Source organism: Drosophila montana, unplaced genomic scaffold (genome assembly GCF_035044405.1).
Source record: "Drosophila montana isolate Dmon_TW-CO22-7 unplaced genomic scaffold, ASM3504440v1 contig_1505_1, whole genome shotgun sequence".
Classification (NCBI taxonomy): Eukaryota; Metazoa; Arthropoda; class Insecta; order Diptera; family Drosophilidae; genus Drosophila; species Drosophila montana.
In genome coordinates, this window is record NW_026996452.1 from 2835946 (window position 1) to 2863785 (window position 27840).

At 38.6% G+C, this 27840-nt stretch overlaps 3 protein-coding genes across 3 annotated transcripts; 2 read left to right on the top strand and 1 right to left on the bottom strand.

The window, feature by feature from the left end:
- Nucleotides 1–2485: 2485 nt before the first annotated feature.
- On the bottom strand, nt 2486–3776 carry LOC135434774 (uncharacterized). The gene is made up of 2 exons (XM_064691466.1): nt 3593–3776; nt 2486–3527 (listed from the first exon to the last, which is right to left on the bottom strand). Exons 1-2 carry the CDS (start codon nt 3668–3670, stop codon nt 2787–2789), a joined length of 819 nt encoding a protein of 272 aa, XP_064547536.1. The 5' UTR covers nt 3671–3776; the 3' UTR covers nt 2486–2786.
- A 9767-nt stretch (nt 3777–13543) lies between these two features.
- On the top strand, nt 13544–15711 carry Ttc26 (tetratricopeptide repeat domain 26). The gene is made up of 4 exons (XM_064689110.1): nt 13544–13723; nt 13786–14661; nt 14959–15419; nt 15478–15711. Exons 1-4 carry the CDS (start codon nt 13544–13546, stop codon nt 15674–15676), a joined length of 1716 nt encoding a protein of 571 aa, XP_064545180.1. The 3' UTR covers nt 15677–15711.
- Nucleotides 15712–20318: 4607 nt separating this feature from the next.
- On the top strand, nt 20319–21822 carry LOC135435518 (trans-Golgi network integral membrane protein 2). Its single transcript, XM_064692612.1, has one exon. The coding sequence runs from the start codon at nt 20428–20430 to the stop codon at nt 21691–21693; it is 1266 nt and encodes a 421-aa protein (XP_064548682.1). The 5' UTR covers nt 20319–20427; the 3' UTR covers nt 21694–21822.
- The last annotated feature ends 6018 nt before the right edge of the window (nt 21823–27840 follow it).

The window sequence follows — 27840 nt, forward strand, 5'->3', positions numbered from 1 at the left end:
CCAGAGAGGCCGCACGGTGTCCGGCAGTTGCCGCCGCAATACGGCTACCAAAAACTGCGGCATAGGCCACCATTTGCTCCAGTTGTGCCCCACGGCAGCCTGATGTTAACTGACGTCACATTTTCAAAGCATTCGGCCAAAAACATAAACAAAATAAAACATAAAAATTGAAATGGAAACAACAAATCGAACGGAAATCTGCGGCTTTGACTGAGCCGCGACATGGTCGAAAATTTTCAAGTTCGACAGCTTAATAGAATAACAGCCGCAGGCGGTCATCGTGTTTGGCAAGTGGGCGTGGCAGCGCCGACAACGCCAGACATAAATAACAATTTATAGCCGAATGCCAGACGGCCAGGCAAACAAATAAACAGCTGCGTTAAGCTTTTTCACAGTCTACTCATAAAATATTTAATTGCAAGCGTTCTATCAAACGTTTTCGCTACGAATTCGCCCAGGATTTGTCTAGATTAGGAGAGTCTTATATTAAAGAAAGAATACTTAAACTATATGGAATAAGATATGTTAAGATATCAAATCTGAGACAAGGAGATAGAATATTACGAGAGTTATATTATAAAAATTCTACTTTATACGAGATATTTTCGGATTTAAAATCGGAGATAAATGGATAGAATATTATCAGCCTTTTTAGTGTAAAATGTCTTAAAAACATTTTAACTAATTATAAATTGGTATTTCTATTAAATACTATAGTCCTGCTATGAACCTTAAAAGTAATACTGAAATTAAAACGGTTTAAACTTCCTGCCCATATAATTTATTACTCCCATTCAGCTCAAGAGTTTTGTTTTAATAATCAAGCAATTAAGCTAAAGCTCTCATCAAATATGCAAAATAAAAGATCAAAGAATAATATTAATAATATAAGAAACTAAATATGATATTTCGGCCATATGATATTAATACTCTATAAAGATTATAGTACATTAATATCAGATGCCATTCAATTGTTTTCTGATTTAAGTCTCTGATATCTGATATTTCGGTCATATGATATTATTATATACCAATGGTAAATCGTAGTTTATCTTACTTTAAGATTATAGTATATTAATATCAGACGCCATTCAATTGTTTTCTGATTCAAGTGAGTGAAAGGTTAAATCCTATGCTAGTTATTAATCTTTTGTTATATCTGATGAAATAGACTAAATAGTATATAAATGTATTTAAAGTAAACGTTTTTTTACTAAAGCATAATCCGTTTTCCACTTTAATCTTTAGCTGGTGAAAGCGTTTTTAGAAACACATGCAACTTGGTTTTTACTTTTTGCTTTCTGCTATTTTTTTTTTTGCATTTATAACCGGGAAAACTATAAAATGACAGCAGACGCTGCTGAAGCACAGCCAAAATCTGTCAAACTCAAATCACAAATGCAGACAAAACTGACAAATGCGAATGAGCAGACAGTCATACGACAAACTGAGTGACAGACAGACAGACGGACAGCTAGTTGTCAGACAGCGCAACAACATTTGCTTTTCACTGCCAAAAACTGTTGAAGGTTGGAAGATTGCAGTTGCCGTTAGGCCTGACATGGAGCAGCATCTCGAAGATTGGGCTCTCTTCCGTTCTTGAAGGCAAACTCATTAACAAGTTGGCGCACAAAATGCCAAAAACTCAACGGCGGCCCAAACTGTCGATGACTGGCGACAAGCTGCCGCATCAGCAACAGCAACAGCAGCCGCAACTAATGGCTGGCTGCCAGTTTAATCGTTGCCTTTTGGCAGGAGGAGCTACCCAGCTCCTGCAGCGAATGCTCGCACTTCGCGGCAGCGAGCACTGTGTGGAGTTTTTATTAAAAGCCAAACAGTCTGCGACATATGTATGTGTACCAGGCAGCTGAGACTATCAAGACGGAAGGCGCAGACACGGGCTGATGAATACAGACAAATTACAGTCGTAGAGGCCAAGTACAGTGATGTCCATCAGTGAAGGCCAAACTAACAGGATTTAAAAGAGTCAAAGCTAGGACAACGACTGTCAAGGCGGAAAAAGCTGACACGTGCCGATAAATAAGGACAAGTACAGCCATGTCCATCAGTGAAGGCCAAATTACGAGCATTTAATATAAACAAAACAAAGAACTAAACTTTGTAATGCATTTTTGGCTACCCATATAAATAAGTCAAAAAACACTTTTACTATCAAATAAACTTAAATAACTTAATTCATAAAAACATACAGCTTATAAAATTATCAACAGTTCTAAGTTGAAGATAAATTATATGTAAATACGCGATTTTACTATATTCTCAATATATCTGATAGCAGATATATTATATAAAGTATGTTCGAATTTATATTATGTTTTGTTTTGCAATTTTGTTAAATTATATAGTCCGATATTATACGCATCATGTTAAAAAGAAAATTATGTTATTAAACATTTCAGTTAACAGCGTTAACTTAACAGCCCTTATAATTTTTAAAAGCCCATCCCATAAGAATAAACCCACATAATATACTTAAAATTTACTGATCACTTGATGTAACCTACAACCAAGAAACTTAAATTAACAAAATATTTGCTCAACTTATTTGGTCTCTACTGTAATGCCAATTGGAATCCAACAACCGCGAAAATTATGTGGCACATGTGTTGTCAGTCCAATTGCCAGCTAGGAGCTGGAAATTTCTTAAGTTCACAGTTGAGTTTCTGTAATGTCGGATTTTTATTTTAGTTTAGTTTTGCTGACTGCCGGCTGGGTTGAAGGATGTGCGCAAGTGTTCGGTAAACCCAACCACAGCGCGATAACATTTATTCACAGCAAGTGTGGTGAGTGATGTTGCAAGTGCATTGACCCTGCGGACAGCAGCAGCGTGGCACAAAGGTGGTGGTAAAGGGAAAGACGATCATACGCCAAATACCGTCCAGCTCCAGGGTCTCATAGTGATAGCCATTCTCCAGCAGAGCGCGCGCCTGCCTCAAGCCATAAAATGGCAGAATGGGCATCATGCAGACCTCGATACAGTTCACATAGAACTGAACGCAACTGATACGCGTCGCCAGTGCATAAACGCTCGAGATGCTCTCATCGAATACGTGCACTGCATCAAATTGCGGCTGTTCGCTGCCAAAGATGTCGGCTGCCTTTCGTATCGTATCGAAACTCTTCAATGTGACAACACCCGTGGGACAGCTGCTAAAGAACAGATGCGTCACATTGTCCGTGACAATAATCGGACTGGCAATGGGCGGCGCATTTTCCTTGGCTGCAACTATATATTTCACGCCGCCCAACTCCAGTTCCTTTAGGGTACGCTCAAAGTTCGGATGCTTGGCCACGTGTGGCTTCACCTGATGGAACCGATTCCGTACGTTCTCAATAAAATCATCGCGCACCGATTGCTGTACGGCCACACTGGCAATGGGAAAGGGCTCGAAGGGTTCGTGCATGCGCTCCGCAAGGCAATGCGCTGCCGTATTCAGATCCCCATTCTCGAACACGAACATGAAGCGTGGACGCGTCCAGGTTTTCTTGATCTGTGGCTGCGGTTTCTGCGCAAGAATCGAGAAATGAGAGACCTTGTTTTTACTTGGCTTCGGTAGTGCTGGTTACTTACCCACTCAAATTTGGGCTTGTCGCCTCGCAGATGATGCACACGATCGGAGGTTAAAAAGTTCACAGGTTTTTCGCACATTTTGTTATCGATTACTATCGATAATAGCAATAATTTAGAGCGATAATTGATTTAATAAACAAAAGTATTTTTTAATAAATAAGCTTCAATATAAAAATGTGTTGTTTGCTTTGAGTATAAAAGTAGAGTTTCATTTCGAAAATAATTAAAACACTCTCGATAGCTGAGTGTCTTAATCGGGAAGCACTAAAACTATCGATTTTTCTTACTATAGAACAAGTTATCGATAGCTGTTCCTTTAAGCTACACACCAAACGGTAGGCAAGAGTATTAATTATTAAGCATGCGTCTTACTAAATCATTGAACCTCTTTAAAATCAACAACCATAAGCCGTGACGACAATCGCTACTAGATAAGGCTAATACTATTGACTCTTTGCCAGCTATCTAACATGGTGCTCAGCTGACACCAAAGCATCATCAGTGTTTTCTTAGACAACCACAAGTACAAGAGCCAAAACAAGCAAATAACTACATGCGAGAGATATGTAATTTGCACAGCATACTCCGAGGCGCATAAACAAGGCGCAAGACAAACTCCCCGCCGCACACTCGAGGCGCACAAATCAAGCGCAGCGGCCCGCCAAGTGGCAAACCAAAGAAAACATTTCATCTACTTCGGGGCCTGTGGCCATGATAAGGAAGTATCTCAAGCTTACAAGACGGCGGCAGCAACAAGAACAACAACAAGAACGACAACAACAATAATGACAACCAACCAGGCACGGAGAGAGAAGACAATGCTAATGCCATTTGCTCAAGTGCCATCAACTCGAGTGTTATATAAAGTCTAAACAAAGGTAATAAATAAGTTTTTTTTAGGGCGCCCAAGTGATGCTGCTTCAAAATGGGCGTGGCCCTGCTTAGCTCTTAAGCTGATAAAGCGGCGAGACTTGATGACCTCAGGCGTTGCCGAACTGAGACTGTGGCATTTGCCGCCAAACAGATGTAAAATAAAGATTTTAAATACAAATTTTAAGAACTTAACAGAAAAAAATGTACATGCATAAAAAAATTAAATCTTGATGAAAGCTATTAACATATTTTTACCTGTTTAAAATTGTTTCCAATTCAAATTCAATTTGTAAATTCTTTGCGGCTGTTTTGTGTGTGGTTGCGTGACAGGCAGACTGGAAAAATAATCAAAATAATTAAAAATTATTACAAATAATAAGCGGTTATATTTTGGCATAATTAAAATATTGAGCAATTTACATTTTTCAAAATGTTAAAGTGACGCTGGTAATGTTAAGGTTTTAGTGTATTTTTCAGTCTTAAAACTTGGCCCATTGAATGGCCTAAACTCTAACCGCAAATATTTTTTAATTTATATGCATTATGGCCACTAAAGGCGAGGCGTTGGTTTGCACACGGAAACCGCAAACCAAAAAACTATTTTTTTGTAATTGCGGACATGTTAACAGTATTAACAGCATTGGTGTTCATGTAACATATCATGAGCATTTACAGCGTACAATTGACATCATGTCATTTACATGATAATTTAGCCCTAACTTATTTCCAACTTAAATTAACATATATGAAATAAATTGTAACTGAAATCTATATAGAAATCTTTAAATAACATGCAAAGTTATTAACAGCAATGACTTTACATATTTTATTTTATATATTATTCAATTCAATAATTCAATTATTTGTAATTTCATTTAAATAATGAATTTGCATATATAAACTGAAATGCACAATTTTGTTAAATATACATTTGTTGTATTTGGATTATTTTAACTGTCAGTTCAAATTGAGCGACAACAAAACAACAAACATTTCAATTTTGTTAACAGAAGCTGACAAAAATTAAGAAAAACAGCATTCAAACTGGTTTCAACTAGTCGTATTGCATTCAATTATTCATTTTGCATGCAATTTGAAATTTGAATTTGAAATTTCGCTCATGAAACATTTTAATTAAATTTTTGACCACATTCAAAACACACACAAGCACACACACACACACACACACAATAAAGCCGCAAAAATTACGTATACGCTGCGTATTTGATATTAAATTAAAAAAGTTGACGGCGCGAAAAGTTTGCCTCAGCTCTTTTTCGGTCAGTTAGTTTGGCGCATATATGCACAGAGTTTTTATTTATATGGGTTTTTTTTATTTTTAGAAAACTCAATTTTTGAGTGTGCTAATGTCAACCAAGTGTGTGTGCGTGTGGTTGTATGTGTGAGTGTGCAAATTAATGTTGGGGGAAACAGATCTCTAGTAAAAAATGACAAAACTCTGTGATTTTTATCACATTGCCAGTTGGCGCGCCAAATGCAATTCATATTTAATTGTTGGCCATGGGTCGACTATAATAACAGCGTGTAAGCAGTAACTGAGCAACATGCATCTCTCCCCTCCATCTGCCACACACGCACACACTCACACACACACACACACACAGCACTCCGGCAGCCATAAAGCACTTGAAAGATATGCAATAGCACTTATCGGAAGCGAATTGTGCGCGTATTTGACTGGCGAAAAGCAAATAAAATATGAAAATGCTTGGTGGCAAGCGTTAAATACATGCAAATGCTACCATCCAAGTGTGTGTGTGTGTGTGTGTGTGTGTGTGTTTGTGTGTGTGCAGGCGCAGCGGGAGGCAATAGCATTGGATAGTTGGGCGTGGCAAGCGCCGGAAGTGCAAATAACTGTTTCCAAACATTTTCGACGAAAAATGTGCACATTGCATACGTTTCAGCAGGGAGTCAATGTAGTGGCAAGGCGCGGGTGAGGGAGCGTTAGTTATGGGGGCAACTGAAATTGTAAGAGAGGGCCAAGGGGTTACGGGCAGGGGTGCCTACATAGTTGTGTGCTCCTCCTGGCTGCTGCAGAACTCGAGATCTGGCGTCGCTTGGTTCAACACGCCGCATGTTGCAATGCATGCAAACAAGATTTAACGATAAAATTTTAATTAGTGCATAAATGGGCGCTTGATTGTGTGGGCGTGTACAAGACATGCTACCCAAACACACTCACACTCACACTCACACTCACACTCACACACACTCGCACTCACACACTTACTGCGGCTTTGGCGCATTTTGCTTTTATTTGTTTTCGCTTGCAGGCAACGCACATGCAGCGAGGCATATGAGTTGAACGGCAGCGGGACGACAGGGGGTTGTTAGAGGACTTGCAACAACTGGGATGTGCATGAAATTAAGCAATTTTGTGCGTTTTGTGTGTGTGTGTGTGTGTGTGTGTGTGTGTGCGTATGAGATTGTGCAATATTCGGCTACAAAACCATTTGGACACGATGCGTACTTTATTTCAGAATCCCTTGTTAATAACAGTTGCTCGTCATTTAAGTGCTAGAAATTATTTTCCAACGACTTTAGTTAAAAATTCGGAAATTTGCAATTGCATCAATAATTCGACAAGCTCTATGCAATTAACTGAGAAATTATGGCTCAAAAAATTAATTTACTGATTATTATTGACAATTATTCAAGTATTTCAAATATTTTAAAAGCCTTCCTTATCGATAGACTTTGCTGCTAATGCAACATTCAGTCACATTTCTGCCAACCCACCGAGATCTATGCAAATATATTTCCAAGTCCTCTTATTTTTTCTTTTGCTTTAGTGCCAAGCCGTGAAAAGACGTGGTGAAATGTTCCCAGCACAATGTTTGCATATTTGCGTTTATATTATAAATCAGACACACAAGCACACACACGCACACGCACACACACACGCACATACCTGCACACTATTTCATGCATGATTCTATGGGTGCTTTGGGTGTGAATCCCGTTGACTGCTTTGCACCGCTGGCCCTGGCAAAATGCTCGCCGTAAAAATGTGAGTAAAAATACAAGTACGAGTATATATAACATGCAGCATACGATGGAACACAACAGCTCGACAGGTACTAACTTTATTCAATATTGTTGCATTTTTTCCTGCCCTTATAATACCCTGTAACCATAAAATTGATAAATGGGGTATGTTGAAATGTTGAAAGAAGCATGTAACCGAAAATTGTTGGGAGAGTTGTTAATAAATTTAAATATATTAAGAATTATAAATTTTGAAATGGCTTCTCTTGAACCTTATACAAATCGAATTAAATCGAATTTTTATACAGAATTTTAAAAATATTATCTAGATATTCTGTAGCTAATAATTTCTGTGTGGTATTCATTTAATCCAATAATTATTATTATTGTTCGAATTATAAACACAGTAGTTAATTATATAGATAGAGAAGTGAGAATTACATTTCGCAGGATATTTTCTAGTCGATCAGTCACTCGCATTTTGGCTTGTGCCTGGTTTTCTTCTAACGCCTGTTTGCTGCTGCCTCTGCTCGATGTCTACTTTTATTTATTTTAATTTTCCAGCTCGTGCTCTACGTTTTTCTTCTTTACAGCTCGTCTCGATTGCTGCTCGACATGCACTTTGCATACATTTTGCTTTTACGATCTGATGCTGCGTTTAAATATTTAGAAGATAGTAAACTATGTCTGTCTGTCAGTGTGTGCGTGTGTGTGTGTGTTGCTGTTGAAATATTTATTAAAATAACCAAAGGCCCGCCAGCATGTCGAAAAAGTCAAAAGTCGAGAGTCGAATGTGTTATTATCTGAATTTATTTTAAATATAGGCTTCAAGTCTGTTTTTGACATGCACAGATCATTATTTAATTGGAGCAGTTATATAGTACCTATCTCTTAAAAGTAAGACAGTTACTAAATAAAAACTCGTAATAACTCTTCGTGCTGGACAATTGAATATCCAGTAAAAAAGAGGGCTGTTAAATAGCTTTTGTTTTCAGGCTTGATTGATAGGGTATACGACAATCTACATATATGCCAAATTTTTAGGGTTCGATTGATTCGAATCTTTAGTATAATAACTCAGAATACACGTGCCTTGTGAGCATACAAATCTCTTTGAATACCTTTTACACACATTTGACAACTTTGTTACACTCGTTTTGCATTAGTGCAGGGTATACAGATACCGCACAAATCAGAAAAAGCCACAGTCAGAACTGACATCTGTGGATAAAATTGCACTTGAATTTGATTTGGATTTCGAACTCTGGCTCTCGTTCTGGCTTAAAGGGCAAAATTTGTGTTTTAATTAAAATATGTAAATGCGCCAAATCGTACAAAATACACAAATTAGAGGGCAGAGCGCAGCATCCAAAAACCAACAAAAATATTTCACACATTTACCAAAAGCATTTTGCCAATAATGCAATTGCCACATCCACAGAGGGCACGCCACGCACTTGTATGTGTGTGTGTGTGTGTGTGTGTGTGTGTGTGTGTGTGTGTGTGTCCGTGTCTGCGTTTCTGTGTGTGCGTGTGTGATTGGTTCTCACAGCTGCGTGTGTGTGTATGTTTGTTAAACAAATTTTGGAAAATGGCTCGCATTAGTCGAAAATACCCAAACCACGAAACAATTTAGTTTATTTGCGCCTAATTGCAAACAACAGTTGCCTGTTCGAAATTTAGGGCCCCCAGCCCCCTCTACAGGGTCTCCGATTACTGTGCCCAGTTATCAGTTGATTTTTGAAGGGCCTTTTCAATAGTGAAAGTGCTGAATCGAATATGCGCTGCTTTGAAGTTTTATGTGTATTTATTTATTTTTAAATGTTTGATAAGACGTACTTATGAAATAATTGGACGTCATTTTACAAATGGAAAGTATTGCGAATATAATACTCAATGCTCAAGCTTTATAACTCAGCTATAAGCTCGTTGCAAAGCTTTAATATGTTTTGACAGCTAGTTAAAAAACCAACTATGAAAAAAGCTCATCTGCTCTGAAGATTTATGACGTTGTTTTACGAATAGAAAGTATTTCAAATAGAATACTCTAGGCTTGTAGCTTTATAACTCAGCTTTAAGCTCGTTGCAAAGCTTTAATGTGATTTCACAGCTAGTTAAGTAACCAACTAATTGTGAAAAGTAATCGGCATGAAAATCAATATACTATATCTGATCTGGTTAACCAAGCTTTATACAATTTAAATACGATTATTCTCTACAAAAAATAAATAAATATATTAAAGCTTTTATTTCCAGACTTTGTATATATTAAAGCTTAAAAACACGTGTGGATTTAAATGGCTGTCAATATTTATAATTTCTATCTAAATAAATATATAAAAGTCTAATTTCTTATTTGTAATGTACATTATTTGCAAAACTTAAAGTAAAACTTTATTGTGGTTTCAGTACTATTGAATAGTTAGAAGAAATGTTCAACATTTCTGTTTTTGTATATCTTGTAGTTGTTTTTGTAGAGCAGTTTACTGTGCAGTTATTATGCATGCTTCAGTGGCATGCAACATTTGAGCTTCAGTTAAGGCAAAGCAATAACAACAACAGTTAGAACATCATCATGATCAACAATAAATCGCCAAGATGTCCATTCTTATTTATTTTCGCATTTCGAGTGTTTAGTTTTCGCTTGAGAAAATCGCCATTTTCCTCAACTTTATGTCAGAGCGAAAATCACTATGCAAGCGGGCATCGAACATGTGCCCAAGATACGAATTGAGGCAGGAAAGGCACTAAGTAAAAGGAGAAATACAAAGTGAGCGAAAAGCGGCTACAGAGACGGAGCGTGAGAGGGACTGCGCTAGAAAGAACTGAGCACTGTCCTTGCCATTTCAATTTCCGTTTGAATTTTGCACTTCATTTCGCAAGTTCGCAATTTTCATGTGATTTTTTCTTCTACAAAAAAATAAAAATAAATAAAACGAAAAAGAAGAAGAAAAAAGAGAAAAACTTAAGCAGGAGGAAAACAAGTTTGCCCAAGTGCTAGATGAGAACGGAAAGAGGCAATGCAAATACTCGAATACAAAAACAAAACAAAACAAAACAGAAATAAAACAAGCGTGAATCAAGCGAGGGCAAAGAAGAGATGACAATAAATTGTCACTAGGTGCCTGCTTGAAGACCGGCCCCCGAACCCCCGGCATCAACGTCCACGTCCATGTATTGGGGATTTGGTATATGGAAGCTGCTCTAAAAATGTAAACACGAACACAATGATAATGATGGAAAATCATGGCCGAGCGAGACAATTGCACGTAGAGTAGCGCGTCGGCTGTCATGCCTTCGCAGTGAGAAATCTTCAGCAGCATCCCCCTGTTAAACTACTCTCCTTCAGTGCGACACGCCCCCCTTGGTGCTGCTGTTTATTTGTTTGACAAATAACGAGCGCCATAATGAAGGAGGTGCAAATGATGTTGGCATTGTTTATTCGACTGCGAAATGTAATAGGCGCGCGGTGTCACGGGGCACCGACTTGCTTTTTATGGCTGATTTGACAGGAAACGGAAACGCGAAATTGCAAAAGCGCAATAAAGTGTAGCATAAACAAAGGCGCGCTCTGAATACACAAAACGCACACACACACACACACACACATACGAACAACAAAAACCCAGCACTGTGGGGCAGGCAACTAAAATGATTCAAGTTCTCGTTACCGTTGCACAGCACTTGAAAATAAATTTGTTTCCACAATATCCCGCATTTGTATATCAAACATGGCTGTTGTTGTTGCTGCTGCTCATCATATTATTGTGTTGTAGGCAGCAGCAAACAGATTGTTTTCATTTTTATCTGGAGTTTTATATTCAATTCTCGTTGACATGTCGCGGTCGAGAGTAAATATGAGAATCTATTTTAGATTGTATATGAATCAAGTAGCTAGTCGGGAGCTCCCGACTAGGGGATACCCTGAAGCCTCTTCTACCAAAACTAAATGCAGCACACTTCACGCGCTCATTTGCTTTAGCAGCAATAAAAATAAATTTAAAAAAATGTATGTTTCTTAACCGATCTTGCTGAAATTTTCAACAGTAAATTTTATTGTGCTATATAATATTTGTATATTCTCATAAAGTCAATTGCATTAAAACTATGCCTTACATTGGTGGGCAATACAAGTTGGTTTATTAACTTGATTTATATATAGTTATGTAGAGGAAGTGGGGAGGTGGTAATAGCTATCAAATGAAAGATACTTTATATATATATACTATTCTAGAAGCAACATATCAAGTTTGGTGAATCTAGCTCTTAAAATTACTAGATTTGTTCAAATATTAGGATTTCGATATCGATTTTTGAAAACGGGACGAGTTATCGATAATCGGAAACAAACTCGTACTTCCCGGGCACTGGGAGGACCTATGTTAAAAATTTGAAGTCTCTAGCTCTTATAAGTTCAGAAATCCTCGTCGGTCGGCCGGACGGACATGGCTAGATCGACTCGGCTGTTGATGCTGATACAAAATATATGTATATACCTTATGGAGTCGGAGAAGCTTCCTTCTGCCTGTTACATACATTTGCACAAAAACATTATACCCTTTTACACATTTTTAATGGATTCAGGGTATTCAAATTTTACTTGTTCGATGGCAGTTATTATCCAATTTTCAAGCCCGCATACCTTGGACAAAAGGAAATTAATTGAGGGATAATTTTTTGGCATGGCTTATCCTCTAGGTTGATTAGTCAGTTGAATACAACTCATTTATAATATAAATATTTCGGCTCCTTTTTTTCCAAGAGTCATTTTATCCTCCTTCAAGCACGCTTCACTTATTCACTAATTCACTTATTTTTTCAAGCTTTTATTGCTTGAATGTACTTTATTTCTAGTAGGACTTTATGTTTAAGCCCCTCAAAGCAGATAGTTGTAAAGAAGTTCTTCGAAGTTTATTCGATTTTGCACATGTTTGCAATAATATGGAAAAAAGCTGCCACAAAGGTGTCTATCGTCAGATGTGAAATACATTTAGCATTCTGCAATGTCAGCAGATAAAACACAGCAGAAAAAAAATATATACCAAGAATGAAGGAAAATGTGAAAATTTTAAAAGCATTGCATGCGGCAGGGCGAAGATGTGAATGACGCACGCATTTTTCTTCAGGCTGACTGCATATTTATGAGTTTGTATGCCTTATAAATAAGGCAAATGTGTCAACAATGCATTCCACTGACATAGCTGAAGTCTTACTCTAGATGGCTGAACTCACCTTAAGTGGAATGCAAGTGAAATCTCGTAATGGAATAGGAGGAATGGAATCTATTTTCCAAGTACCTATGTAATTGCATACACTTTCAAACAGCCAAAGCATTAATGCTTTTAGCTGAAATTGAGACTAAGCATAACAGCTGTAGAAAAATATTTTCCTGTTGACAACAAGTATCTGTTCTGTTGAAAACTGGAAGATTTACATGCTATGAAATTAACATTAGCATGTGAAAAATAGTTTCAAGTAGTTAGCTATGTTAAAATTATGTTAATAAATGCACATCTGTTAAGATTAACAGCTGTCCCTGTAAAGTTTGCTAAAACATTAAAAGATGCAGGGCATGCCGAACATTTATAATTGATATAAAATATAATAATATTATAAAAATAAGACTCAAATTTGAACAATTTTGTTCACAATTTGGCTGTGTCGCAAACTGTCTAACATAGTTAAGTGAGTTAAGTAAGTATATCGCATAGTGTACACGCATAACGCATTTGACGCTTCAGCAAGAAAATAACTAAAAAAGCAAAAAAGAAACAAGAAACAGCACACAAGTAAGAAATGAAAATAAGACCAAGAATTGAGTATAGCATTTGCATGGGGTGTTAGGGCAGCAACAGTTGGCTCCGGGTGCAGTCGAGCATGGGATCTGCTTTATTGACGCTATGTTGGTTGCCAAGTAACCATAAACGTAATCGTAACGGTAACCAAGCGCCCAAGCGAGGACAACAGAACAGAAAAATAAAAACTCGAGAAGGCAAAGGACAATAAAGTTCGGTCCACGAAAAAATGGTAAGAAATGCAGCTGCAAATAGTAAAAGATACTAGAAATGCATGAGATACTTGAGTTACATACTTCAGATACTTTCGCGTGGCAAAACGGATTCGGCCAGCTCGCGGCATGTGGCCAGTGGAGGTGGCATGCCACAGCAGCAGCGCAAAGCGCCAGCGCCGGCAACATTGGAGGATTTCATCATCAGGCGTGACTATACCGGCGCTCGAGCCTTTCTGGAGGTAAATGGGAATACAGTTTTTCTCTAAGTATCTCAATTGGTTATATTTCTGCCCACTGCCAGTACGCCAATGATGAGCACGAGGAGGGCGAGGAGGCGGCTAAGAAAAACGAGCAACAGCAGCAGCAAATCGATCAATGGATTGCCTATTGCAATTTTCATTTGGGTGACTATCAACAGGCTCTAAACCAATACCAGGCACTCAAGGACCCACAACTGTCGCTCAATGTGGCCGTCTGCATGTTTTATTTGGGCCTCTATGAGGAGGCCCAACAGTTAATGGAGGGCACGGCGAATACGCCACTGAAGCAGCGTCTTCTGTTTCATCTCGCCCACAAGCTGGGCGATGATCAGCAGTGGGCGGAACTATTGGATGTGCTGCTCAGCACACCCAGCGTGGAGCAGCAGCTGAGCCTGGCATCGATGCATTACATGCGCGCCCATTACCAGGAGGCCATCGATGTGTATAAGCGGGTGCTGGTCGACAACAAGGACTATTTGGCCATCAACGTATACCTGGCCTTGTGCTTCTATAAGCTGGACTACTATGACATGTCCCAGGAGGTGCTCGATGTGTACCTCAGCCAGCATAGCGATAGCACAATTGCCATCAATCTGAAGGCCTGCAATCGTTTTCGCCTTTTCAGCGGACGCGTCGCCGAGCAAGAGATCAAAAATATCGCCGATAATGGAACATTCGGTGCGGATTTAATACGCCACAATTTGGTGGTTTTTCGCAATGGTGAGGGTGCTCTTAGGGTGCTGCCTGGTCTCCTCAATATTGTGCCCGAGGCGCGACTCAATCTGGCCATTTACTATCTGAAGCAGGGCGATGTGCAGGAGGCGCATGCCCTAATGAAGCAACTGCAGCCGACATCGCCGCATGAGTACATCCTCAAGGGTGTGGTGCATGCGGCACTGGGACAGCAATTGGGTTCGGTGAGTGTATAGAAAACTCGTATCCATGAAGGAACTCTTTGCCAAAAAATGATATTGTACCATTCTTTTATCAAAATGTAAGGCTCTTGCTCCTATCTAGTATAGATACAGAATCTCCGTATCTTCAGACTTTTCAATACTTCATTTTCTACACTCTATTCCATACTAAAGAGTTACAGAAAGACCTCCCAAATAGTATTTACCACTTCCTTACTTTTAGTTTTCGATTCTTTTCCTTGATATTAGTTTATTAAAAGCCAAAGTAAAGTCCACTTAGCCCCAAACTCTTTTTTGCAGAAGGAGCACATCAAGACGGCGCAGCAAAATCTACATCTTGTGGGCAGCTCAGCCACGGAATGCGATACGATACCAGGACGCCAGAGCATGGCCTCGGCATTTTTTCTATACGAACAGTTTGAGGAAGTGCTTGTCTATATGAACTCCATACGCAGCTACTTTGTGAACGATGATGTGTTCAACTATAACTTTGCCCAGGCCAAATGCGCAACGGGCTACTTCAAGGAGGCAGAGGAGCTGCTGATACAGATCAGCGATATGGATATTAAGAATCAGCACACCTATTGCATGATCCTGTCCAAGTGTCACATACACTGCGCGCAGCCAGAGCTGGCCTGGAATGTATTCATTACACGGGACACAAATGCGGAGGCTTTTCTTTTGCTTCAGCTAATCGCGAATGAGTGCTACAGATGCGAGGAATTTTGGGTGGCTGCCAAAGCATTCGATATGCTTGAGAAGTGAGTATTAAAAGAATCTGTATTTCTGTATATATCTAACAAAATGTTTCTCGAACAGACTAGATCCCAGTCCAGAGAACTGGGAGGGAAAACGTGGCGCTTGCGCGGGTGTCCTCTATGCAATGGCAACGAAGTCACTTCGTGGACGACCACCAGGTGGCATTTCTGAGGTGATTGGGCTGCTGCGAGAATCATCTAATTCGCAAGCAGACTCCATGATTAAGACGATTCGAAAGCACATAGGTAACTTTAAATAAATGCAACAAAACTAGCTATTGTAGAGAGGAGCATAAATTACTACAAATAAACAATGTCAAATGTTAATAAAAATGTTAACAGAGCTGTCCACTTACGAATGCAGCGTATCCCACTTAACTGTTGTTCTCGCAAGACAAAACCTACAAATGTTAAGAGCAGCACATCATTCTCTTACAGCTGTTAATTCCCTCCTTCATACACTCTGCTGTTTGATAAAGCATAGAATTGTTATAATCATTGCTATGTTCTCTTGTATCGGTTAGCAAGACTATGTTAGTAACAGCTCATCATATAAAAAGTGCCGTTGAGATTAACATAAAAATGTCAATAATTGCTCGTGAATATCGCACAAACACTTACAACTATTAAGAAAACATGCAAATGTTATTAACAGCGTGTTTTGACGTTATGGCCCCACGACAAACATGCAACTGTTATTAACATCTCGTCGTAAATGTATTTACAACTTAACAGGCAAATATTATAAGCATTGAGCTATTAAATTTGACTTTAAAGAAAAAACCTTTTTAAATCCCAGCCATTTAAAATGTATTTATTTACTTAATAAATATTTTCTAAGTTTCCAAAGCAATATGTCGTACATAATTTCACACAAACCTTATCAAGCGTGATGCCACACAATTTGATTAAGTGCAGCTGGTAATTAATTCAATAGAAATTTGTCAAAAGTTAGTTAATAAATCCCTCATAATTATTTTCAAAAACTAATTGATTATTAATGAAATAGAATGCCATCTTCTGTTCATTGCTGTTGCTTCGTTCAATTCAATTCCCCAGTGAGGTAATTATGCCTGAAATATAGGCTCTGTCTCCCTCTGTACTATCTATATCCTGCTCTCTTGCTCATCTACGCCTGCAGTTTGCCTTTGTCTAATTTGTTGGCCATTTGCCTGCAGGACGAAAGGGCCAGCAGCAACTGAAGGCACCGCATAATTAATGCGATTAGCAAATACGAAAGTATGTCGGTAATAACAACAAGAACAATGCTCAATAAGCGACAACAAAGGCAACTTAAATGGTAAACTATTGGCAATGCATGACTACTTAAATACACTTTCCTTCGACGATAGATGATAAATTGTTATCAAAAAGAATGCTATATCTCAGTTCAAAGCCTCAAATGAACGAAAAAATGAACTTCCAAGAATGAAATTACAAGAATCATCAGGTACAAAATAATCTATCTCTTCCGGGGCTTGTGCATAAACGTTAACGAATGCGGCACGAGAAGAATCAATAAAACAGAAGGAAACTAAATGAATAAATAGGTGAGCACAAGAGCGCGTGTTGCCAGGACTTTTTGGAAAATTTCTTAGAAAAAAATATAATCGAATATTGTCTGCCTAGTTAGAATATAATATTGAATATATTGGAACAATCGTAGAAAGTATGTGCGTTACAACCTTCACAGCATTGTTGATATGCTCCTATAAAGGACGCACTTAAAGCAAACGCATGAGACTCACTGTGGAGGGCCAACCAGCGGAAATGTGTCGCAGCCATTTTGTCTAATTGGCTTTGCTACAAAGTAGAGATAAACCGGAAATGGCGCAGCATTTTCTGAGCATTGCTCGACTTTTTTTTGGCAACACTTTTGCTAATTAGTTGAACAAATATTTAAAGAGCAGTTGCATTAAACTTAAAGGCAGATGTGGCTGCCATTTTTTCATTGTTTTGTTCTTTTTTAATCCTTGCTTAAAAAACTTTGAGCTAGCCATAAATCAAGCAGCTGCAGCTCTTAACAATTCCATTAGGGAATTAAAAGCAAAGGGAACTTTCCACACAAAAAACGAAAATAGTTATTAAATATTTCCTTGGCTCGATTGTTGAGAAAACTCGTATAGCCGCACCTACAAAACCGTATGCCAACGCAGACACAAAGTTTTTCCAATGCTCTTTCACTCGTTTGCTTAATTTTCTTAATTTTTTTCTACTTGTGTCCAAAAGTTTTGTATATATATATATCAAATACTGTTTTTTATTTTTTCAAGTCCTTGTGAAACTATTAATTTGCATGATTATCGCTAAAGCATAAATTCATTTAAACGGCATTGTCGTTAGCAGTCACACACACACAGAGACACTCTCTCTGTATTGAGGCGGCAAAATGGCGGGATTTGCCTCGGCTTTCAACTTGCTCCAAGTAAACAAACTTTTAAATTCCATTAAGTGCAATAAATTTTGCAACTAATACAAGGCACAAGGCAACGGTAAAGGTAAAGGCAATGCCAACACTGGCAAAATCCAGCTCGCACAGCGCACTCTATCGGCCATTATCGGCAACTTCGTTGGTGCCAGTCACCATCGTTGAGCACCTTTAACCGTTGTGTGCACAAAGTTTAATTAGGCGCAGCATCTCATTAGGTTACTGCTAAACGTGCATTTTCCAGCACTGAAAAGCGGGCGCTGCGTTTCCAAATATTGCTCTTGATTATTATAAGTTTTTTAAATATTTAAATTTTAGCTGAGGCACTGAACTTTACAAGTTCAACTCTAGTCGGCTTTAAGCCGAGCCGATTTGGAATATGAGTTTATGTATATGATATACTCACGCATTTACCCTAACTGTCATTCATTTTCCAAATTGAATCTACAAATACAAAAATTGACAATTGCTGCGGAGTTTGAACCAGCGACCTCTCTCTAGTTTTGTAACCGAGCATGCCTTTTACCAAATATCACAAAACATTCACAAGGTTATTTTGATTTTTCAGAACTGTGTGGAACGCATTCACTATCAGATCGTACAGTCTTAAATAGAATAAAATTCGAAGTTATTTTACAAATTTCTAGCCTAATGGAAGAAATCTCATATTCTGAACTAATTAAGGATAGCATAAGGTTACATTTTGAGCAAAATGAAGATCTGAATAGAATGCGCAGCGGCCTGCATGTGCAGGCAATGAAGATGCTGCAGGAGCTGACAAGAATGGAAAAGGATGAACCGCCGTGTGCCAGCAACTTGGAACAGCGTGGAATGCTGCAGCTACTCAATTATCTGATTGTCGACTATTTTAATTGGCATGGCTTTCGGAATACTCTCGAAACATTTGCGCTGGAAACGGGCGAGAAATCACGGCCAAAACCACGCGAAAAACTTCAGCGGGAACTAAACGGCAAATTCGTCCACTTGAATCTACCCATCTTGCTACAAATGCTGCTGAAGGAAATAAATAAAGATGATAACACGTTGCTGGACGAGAGTAAATGGGAGCATATTCCAAAGAAGGCGTCTAATATCCCAAAGAAATTAAAAAATTCACAGGCACGCCGACGTACTGTAAAAGATGTTTCAGCTCAAGGAGAACAGCCACGCAAAGAGGAGAAAAATAATATGCCACCTGAGGAAAACTCTAGCAACAAGGGAATACAAAATATCCCAAGCGCCGTGAAAAGCAAAAGTTCGGATATGGAAAGTCCAAGCAAAGTGGCGAACCTAAATATGCCTGAGGGAAAAGATACTCCATCTAAGGAAACCCCAGCTAAGGATTCTTCAAGCAAGGATCCCAACCATGTGGTAAAAGATATTGCAGCCAGGAAAAGTCCGAGTCAATTAAAACCGTTACTCGGAACAAAAACCATGATAAATATTACGCCGGCTAAGGAAATCGAAAAGGAAGCAAAAAACTTGCGTCAATCTAAGGAAATCCCAACTAAAGTGAAGAGCTCATCTGGAATTGGCCAATTGATAACAAAAATTCCTGACAAGGAGATCCCAATAAATGTGGAGAAATTGCAAAATTGCAATTCCAATTATGAACCCGTTGTGAAACCCAATCCAGTTAAAAATGCGGCAAAGAATGTAACAAATGTGAATGTGAAAAACGTGAATGCTTCGTTTAACGATATCAAAAAGCCAAAAAAAAAGTTTAATGTACGGAAAAGAATGATTGAGCCCGAGGTCCAACGGCCATGCTTTAAGGCCCACTAAAAGCGTATTAATAATAATTTTTGACTAAGCACCTTTTAACATTGTCTATACAAAGTCTAACTGGGCAGAAGTATGGAGAAAACGTTGTGAAACATTTTTGGAAACTATTGTGTTCATTTTATGGAGTAAAACAATAAAACTTATATTAATCTAATGTTGTCATATTAAAAAGCTTTTATTTTAATATCCTGGCAGGTCTAAATCGAAGTGGGAATTATTGCTCATCTATAGATAACCTTTCCGCATGTTATTAAAGTTAGGTTCGTACGTAGCAACTGATGAAGAATATATATGCTATAGAATATCGGAGAAGCCTTATTTTGCCTGTTACATGAATTCTCACAAAACCATTACTCTTTTTTCAAAAACGGCCTCGCCATGCAATTCTCACAATATCGGGTTAACCCTTAAAGCGGCCAATAAACTACTTCAGCCAGTCGTTTGGTGCACTTTGACACGACTTCAAAGACAGATCCGAAAACTTGGCGGCGATGTGCAAAAGTTTAGCTAATGGCTAATGTATGCAGCCCCCAGCTCAAGGTTATCTGCATGATTAACGAGCTACAGCCTTCAGCCGTTAAACTTTGTAGACTAAAAGAACCAAAAAATAAAAATAAAGGGGTGAAAATCTAAGTAACTGAGTAAACCTTTTGTCAAGATTCATAACATAATGGGCTCTAACTGGTTTCCAAACGGTCAGATACCAATTTGAGTTCAGACTGTTAGCTCGTAAAATACAAATAAATCAAATTCGTGGTCGCCATATAAATTTTCATTGGTGTATTTTTTATTTCCAAAATGGAAAAAGGCTCATATTCACAGATTATTGAGGATAGCATTAGATTGCATTTCGAGCGAAATGGAATACTGGACGAGATGCGCAGTGGACTGCATGTTAAGGTCCTGAAAATGATGCGTGGAGAAATGGATCTGAAAAGGGACGAACCGCTCTGTGGTGGCGATATGCAGCAGCGGGGCTTGCTGCAGCTGCTCAACTACCTGGTGGTCGACTATTTCGCCTGGTATGGCTACAAGCATACCCTGGAGACATTCGCACTGGAAACGGGCGACAAGTGCCAAGAGAAGCCGCGTGAGAAGCTGCAGCGCGAATTTGGTGACGACTTTGTCCACAAGGAGCTGCCCATTCTCTTGCAAATGCTGATGAAGCAGACCAACAAAATGAATGACAATAAATTGCAGAAGGATAAGTCGGAGCGTATCGAAACTAAGCGACAGTCTAGCCCGACTAAGAAATTAGCCGGAGCCAGACCTGTCATAAAGGATATTCCACCCGAGGGTAACCCAAGCATAATACCGAAAATGCCTCGACAAAATCTGACGCCAAGAGACATTCAACCCAAGAATAATCCAAGTAAACCAATAAAACTCCACCCGACAAGTCCACTTAAAAAAAAGGACATAAGAACTCCACTTGCCAAGGTGAATGTGCGGCAAAGTATGGTCGAGTCTGTGAAGCAAAAACAAAGTCCTAAATATGCGAAAAGCAAGATAAATGCAACGGCAGCGATCTCGAGGAAAAATCAACATAGCTCCGATTCTGAATCAAGTTCTCAGGCATCCGCACACGAGTCTGGCTCGGATGATGGTGATACATCGTACGATAGCGATGCATTTGCCGAAATACCGAATAGGTATTACTATCGCGAGCAAGAACCACCCGAGAAACTATATCCAGATGGCTTTGGCGAGGAGGGTCCTTACGAGAATCCCAGTCAGTCGAGAGTGCGCAATCAGCTGAATTCACGCAGCATTGTGAAACGAAAGCCCTTAAGGATCTATGAAATGCAAAATGACATTGACAAAGAGAAGCCACACTGCAGCAACAGGGATAATCCAAAGTCCAAGCCCAAGTCTTCGGATCAAAATACACCAAAGCGTAACAAATGTTTGTTTCAATCGCAAAAACATATTATTTCATCCGACAATGACCTGCATATGCCAGTTAGCAAGCCGAAATGCCCCGAAACCATGGTTGGCAGGATGCAGGAGAGCACCGAGGACAGCGACGAGGATAGCAATGAGGATAGCGATGAGTACCTATAACTAAATTTACTTTTTGATTATACATTTTTAACAAGTTACTAGCGGTTTCTCTAGATCTTCCCAGAAAGACAAAATTAATGTTTATACAGAATGACAAGTAATAAAAGCTCAAAGTTGTTCCCTCTAAAATGACTCTAGTTCTTATAATTGATCTGAGTTCAAATCTTGAAATTTTGTTTGTAAAAGTCTTTTAGATGAAGGTCATGCGGTTTAGCCAGTGCCATCCATAGAGATTTAAAGATATAAGATACTTCTTGTACTTAAATTAATAGTTAAATTAAAAATAGAGTGCCCGTCTAGAAGATATCACAGAACTTTCCAACACGAGGCAATCTATCGAATCAAACTTATTCTGCGCCATGGAATAAAATAAAAAAAAAATAAATAAAATAAAAATTAAATGACTTATTACATTAACTATTGTAAATAAGCATTTATTTAATTTAATTTGAAAAAACATAAACATAATAAACAAACTCACTTTTTACTTGCATATGGCTACATTTACATATTCACGGGAAAACACCTGAATTTAAATAACGCTTGGTGCTGTCTACCACGTGGCTCGATCATTAATGAAAGTTCTGCAGTAGATCTTATTGTGCTATAGCATATTTATATGTACTGAGAAAGGCAACATCCTCAACATTGTGTCTGCAGTTCCAATTGGAATTTTTAGTTAAGTAATTTTACGGGAGGTTGGGAGGTTGGGGAGGTTGTATCAAAATAATTGAATAATATACTCAATATTTATATACTATACGAGAATCTACATGCAAGCCACGGCAACCTTAGCTCTTAAAACCGAGATATTTCGGTATTGAATTTTATCGATTCCACGGCAAGAAAGTTAGTTATCGATTTTAAAAAAAAACTTACACTACGTGGGCAAAAGATGCTATGTTTAAGACTCTAGCTCTTATAGGCTCTAGGATGGACGCGTTCATACATACGGGCGGACAGACAGACAGATGCTGATGCTGAGGAAGAATAAATATACTCTATGGCTATTAAATAAATTACATATATTTTCAGGGTAAAATAAAAACATTTCATAAACAATTATAAATAGAATTGCATAGTTTGAAATTGCGAAAATGTGTAGCCAAAGCCTGAGTGCATATATTTGAAAATCTGATTTTCGAACTAAACCTGCGTATGCCCTACACATAAAACTAATAATAAATTTATATCTTTTTACGTTTCTATGAAAATGTATTGGTTTGGTTATTTTTAAGTTTGGTTTCTTTATATATAAAAATGAAAAAATAAAGAAGAGTTCTTTACGTCAAAACACTTATGCCGACTACTGTAAAAGAAGGCATTGGTTCAACCTGTGAATTGAACTAGCGACAATTTGTTTTAAATTCGCATCGTTGATAAAAATGCGTAATGCAGACCTAAAATCTTCTCATTTCGCACAGCTTAACGACACAGCACACTTTAAGGCAAAAATTAAAAAAAATAAATACTTGAGCATATATTTCTACTACTTGAGCATGGATCTGGATATATACTACTACTTGAGCATGTATCTGGATATGGAAATGATTGGTACAACTGATATATGAGCGTAAAGAGCCCCAGTCTATGGCGCCACGCAGATGCTGCGCTCTTTGCTTTTCTTTTGCCCGACCAGAGCTATTTAATATGCGCAGCACAAGCCGGACCAAAGTGACAGCAATTAGTGAATGCCTCGTGGCTAGGTACCAGTTGGCGAAAGGGGTGAGATTTTGGGTTGGTTTGGGTTCCATTATAATTGAAATCAATATTCGAGTGCACACAACTGTCTGAGCGAACGGATGCTGTGTATCAATTGAATTGCATTAATATGTCGTGCGAGTCTTAACACCATTAATTACATGACCAATGAGTCAATATTATGACAGTTTGCAACTGAGACCATCGACGACAACAATGGCAATGACGATGACGACGACGACGACGACGACGACGTTGCCAAAAGCCGCAGCCACAAGAACAACAATGCGAACAACATCCTCAATCAATTAATTAGGCGCATTGCTTGGGTCAGCTTTTGGTGGCAGAGCCTTTCAGGCCTATTTGGCAATTTGATTAATTTTATGCAGATGCGAGGCACAAAAGACTCAGAACGCATATAATTGCCTATAATGAGATGATAGTGCGAAGAATGCATAAGAAGATGGTAGAAGTAGCAAATATTCTCGATTGGTTTTGCGAAAAATGGAGGAAAGTAGTCGAAAATACAAAATTATTCCTAATCTCCCCATACCAAGTCTTAGGTCTCTATCTCATATCTGGGAGATCTGTAGAAAGATCTTATGGTTAATTTCAGTATTTATTCCCTGAGTCATATCGGCCGATCAGTCTCCTGCCTTCCTTGTCGAAGGTCTGGGAAAGACTGATTGTCGCCCGACTTGCAAGGCTTTTGGATCACATGGATCCGGGGAGGACAACTACGACATAGGAGACGACCCAGAGTCTCCCGACTATCCACGTGACGATGTAGCCTTATTCAAAAAATCCGCTTTTGACGTTTGTCCACGATAAAGCCTGAGGACTCAAACAGGCTTGGCGAAACATCATTTATCGATTTCAGGTAAGCAGTGAGAGTTATCGACTAAATTTGCAACAAACTGGAGTAAGCGTATGGAAGCGTAAAGAAAATATATTCCAAGTTTTAAGACCCTAGCTCTTCGATCGACGCTTTTAAAAACAGACAATGAGGCATACTTGACTATATTTTCTCTGCAGAAAAATGTTATATTACGTACACGAAACAGCATGAAAAATGAGAAATCGTCGATTTTAATCAACTGTTAATTTTGCCATAACAATGTGACATTCACACAGCTGACAAAAAAAAGAAGTTAACTGATAATCTATGGGGACCTTCGGCCCAAGCGTGTTGCTTCATCTTACGATAGCCTGGGAAACTCATGGGGAAAAGCCTGAGAAAAACTGATGCACAATAACCCTTCGGTGTGTGAACGCTTCGTAATCATCATTTGGCGTATCCGAATAAGAAATCACGTTCGCTGTGCTCACATGTCAACAGAACGATGACCATCCAATGTCATTTCTGTACTTTTCACCATTTCCCATTTCACCATTTCCCATTTCCCAGTGCCACATTGCCACGCATGCCACTAATGAGGCTCGTTAGCGTGGTCGGTTTGTCCAGCGCGGACGCTGCGGATCTGCTCCTGCCGCCTTGTAATGTATGCAATACGCCAAATTGTACAAACGTACTGGGCAAATCGATAAAGTCATTTGGGCATTGCAAAACAAACGACTGGCAGCGGATAAACCCGAAGTTGGCAGCAGTTGTTGTTGCCCCAAACTACCCCGAACTCCCTTCCAAGCAGCAGCTGCCCGCGAAATGTGCCACCAGCAAATGTTGGCCACATAATTTTGTTTGGCTGAAGCAGCACGTACCAGCCGCACATTGCATTGACTGGCGAACTGACTGACTGGCAGACTGACTGACTGACTGACTGACTGACTGGCAGACTGACTGACTGACTGTCTGGCTTGACAGCAGTGGAAATTGGTGGAGCTTGGTCCAGTCGCCCATCGCCAGCTGCCTAATTGCAGCACCATCTTGCGGTTATGCGTTCTACGTGCGTTTGTCGCACGTTCGGCTAATTAAAATTGCATTTTTGCTACCCTCGGTTATTGATATAGCCGATGTACCATATGATATCATACGTGCCGAACGGGTTGCCAAACTCGATGGTTTCTGGTCACAATTTGTGGCCAATTATGATCAGTAAGTGGATAAATTATGAGTACAAAGCTGGGGGATTTTTTTTTAATTAAACGTAATACAGTTAATTGTTTATCATGAGAATCGCAAAGAGAGGCGTTCATTTAAATTGCGGGTTAAGCCCTTTTATTTTTAATTATTTTATATGTATTATTATATAAATGTAATAAAAAGAAATTCAGAATGTAAATGGAGTAAAAATGGTTTCCATTCATCCAAAAAAACTTTAAATTTAATTCTACATTTAAATGTTCTTAAATTAAATTAGATTGCAAGTATTTTAATATTCACACATTTTTTACATTTCGACTAGAAAAAGTTTACAATTCTTTTATTTCAACAACTTCCCATGAAGCAATTATGCCACATGTCGAATTTCAACTTTTAATAAAATGCAAACAAGCAACAACTTTTTGCTTGACCCACACAAATCCCACATGGCGTATGTGTGATAATAATTTGTATGTAGCCCCTCTTGACCGAAACACAGAATGGGTTGAGCCAATGATTTGCGGTTTTTTCTGAAGCTTACAGTCAGCTTTTAGAATTGTTTTGCTGAGTTTTCATATTGTTTACAGCAATTTTACTGTGGTCAACTTTGTTTGATATGTTCGATGCTCATTTGCGGCTTTACTCGGTTAAGAGAAGAATGGACTTTTATCCAATCAGCTGCTTAGCAAAAGGTTTTAACATAATTCCTACGATGTGAAGCCAAAGCGGTGGGTTATAACATACATATAGATATATGTATACGACAAGTAGATGCACAGCAGTGCAAGAAGAATATACTGAAGAAACCTGCTGCTTAACGCTTCGACTCATTATTTGATTTATCGACAGGCTAGGCAAAATGATTAATCTATAAATAATTGAAATTCATAAATATGACATGCACTCCAATCCAACAAAATGCTTGGTTGGCTTAGAAATTAGCAAAAAAAATTATTAATAATTCTAAGTTCAATTTGAAAAGTGTAGAGTATTGACAAACCGATCACAGCCTCCTAGTTATTGCCTTGATAGTTTGAGTTTTATGTTTTAAATAAAATAATTTTTTTTTTAAATAAGATACTTGAATCGAGATAAGGTCTCGAGGCCCGGCATTGGACATTTTGAATTGTCTAAAGGGTATCGTAAGATCGATCACAGTTGACTAGTTTTTTTTTAATATTAATATTTTATGCAGGAACTTCAAACTTTTAGTTAAGTCAGTATTATATACAGGGTATTCTGATGTCGAGCATTTAAGAGTATTAATTGCCATCTTAGTTGTTTAATTTATGTTTTTGATATGCTTAACTTTTCGCAACAACAAACGACGCTGATGAGTTGACAAAAGCTTAATGACACTTAACGTAAGCAAACAGGCAACATACACACACACACACGTACGCACTCACAGATACACACACACACTAACACACACACATACAAACACGCCCGCACACACAACAACGCCATTTTGTAAGCAGCGATGCGCAAAACGTATTTTAGTGATTTTTAATGCGAAAGCAATTTGAAAAGTTTGTTTGCCAAAAGTTGAAAAGATAGAGACATGTAGAGGGTGGTGCTTGGCATGGTTTCGGGTGGCCCGTGCCGACTGGCAGCTGGAAGCTGTGGGTGGCAGATTAGGCAGCCACTGTACACACATTTTTGAGGCTGTGTGCGACACTCGCGACACACAGTTGATTGAAATAATTGCGGGTGCTTACCTGGATTTTTGCGTGTTTGTTTGTGTGTGTGTGTGTGCGCGCGTATGTGCATGCTGGCAGCCTTAAAGTAGACTTGTAAATTACCAAATGTGTAAATTAGTAGAGAAAGTAATGGGTGCACACAAGTCGCTGACAGGTAATAGAAATAATGACAGCAACAACAGCTAATTGGAGGAACTGCGGCAGTGACAATGACACACAAAAAAAAATAAAATAAAATGAACAAGGGAGCAAGCAGTGCGTGTAACTGGCAAAGCACATGTTAAAGCAATGCTGCTCATGTTTATTTATCACGTGCTGTTAGTGTTGATGGTAAATAACGCAAAAGCTGTTAAATGTTAATTTTAATTGAGCTTGTGCCGTTGATGTTTTCTTCTAAAATCCAAGCTTGACTCAGGGCTGCTACTCAACAAAATCCTGCTGATAAGAGAATGACAAAAATAAGCTACAGCTAAGCCAACTAAGTACATCAAAAATATTATTAACAGACCTGAAAATCAGCTTAGCAACCCTTTTACCACTTAGCGAGAAAGCGACTTTTAAAGTCATGTTAATAACAGAGTTATCTCTTTATAATTAAAAGCTGTCAAATACATACTATCAGCTGCTAGAAGTTAAATAAACTAATTATTAAATGATGTTTGAAATTGGGTGGAAATTTAGTTGAAAACGATTTCTGCGTCA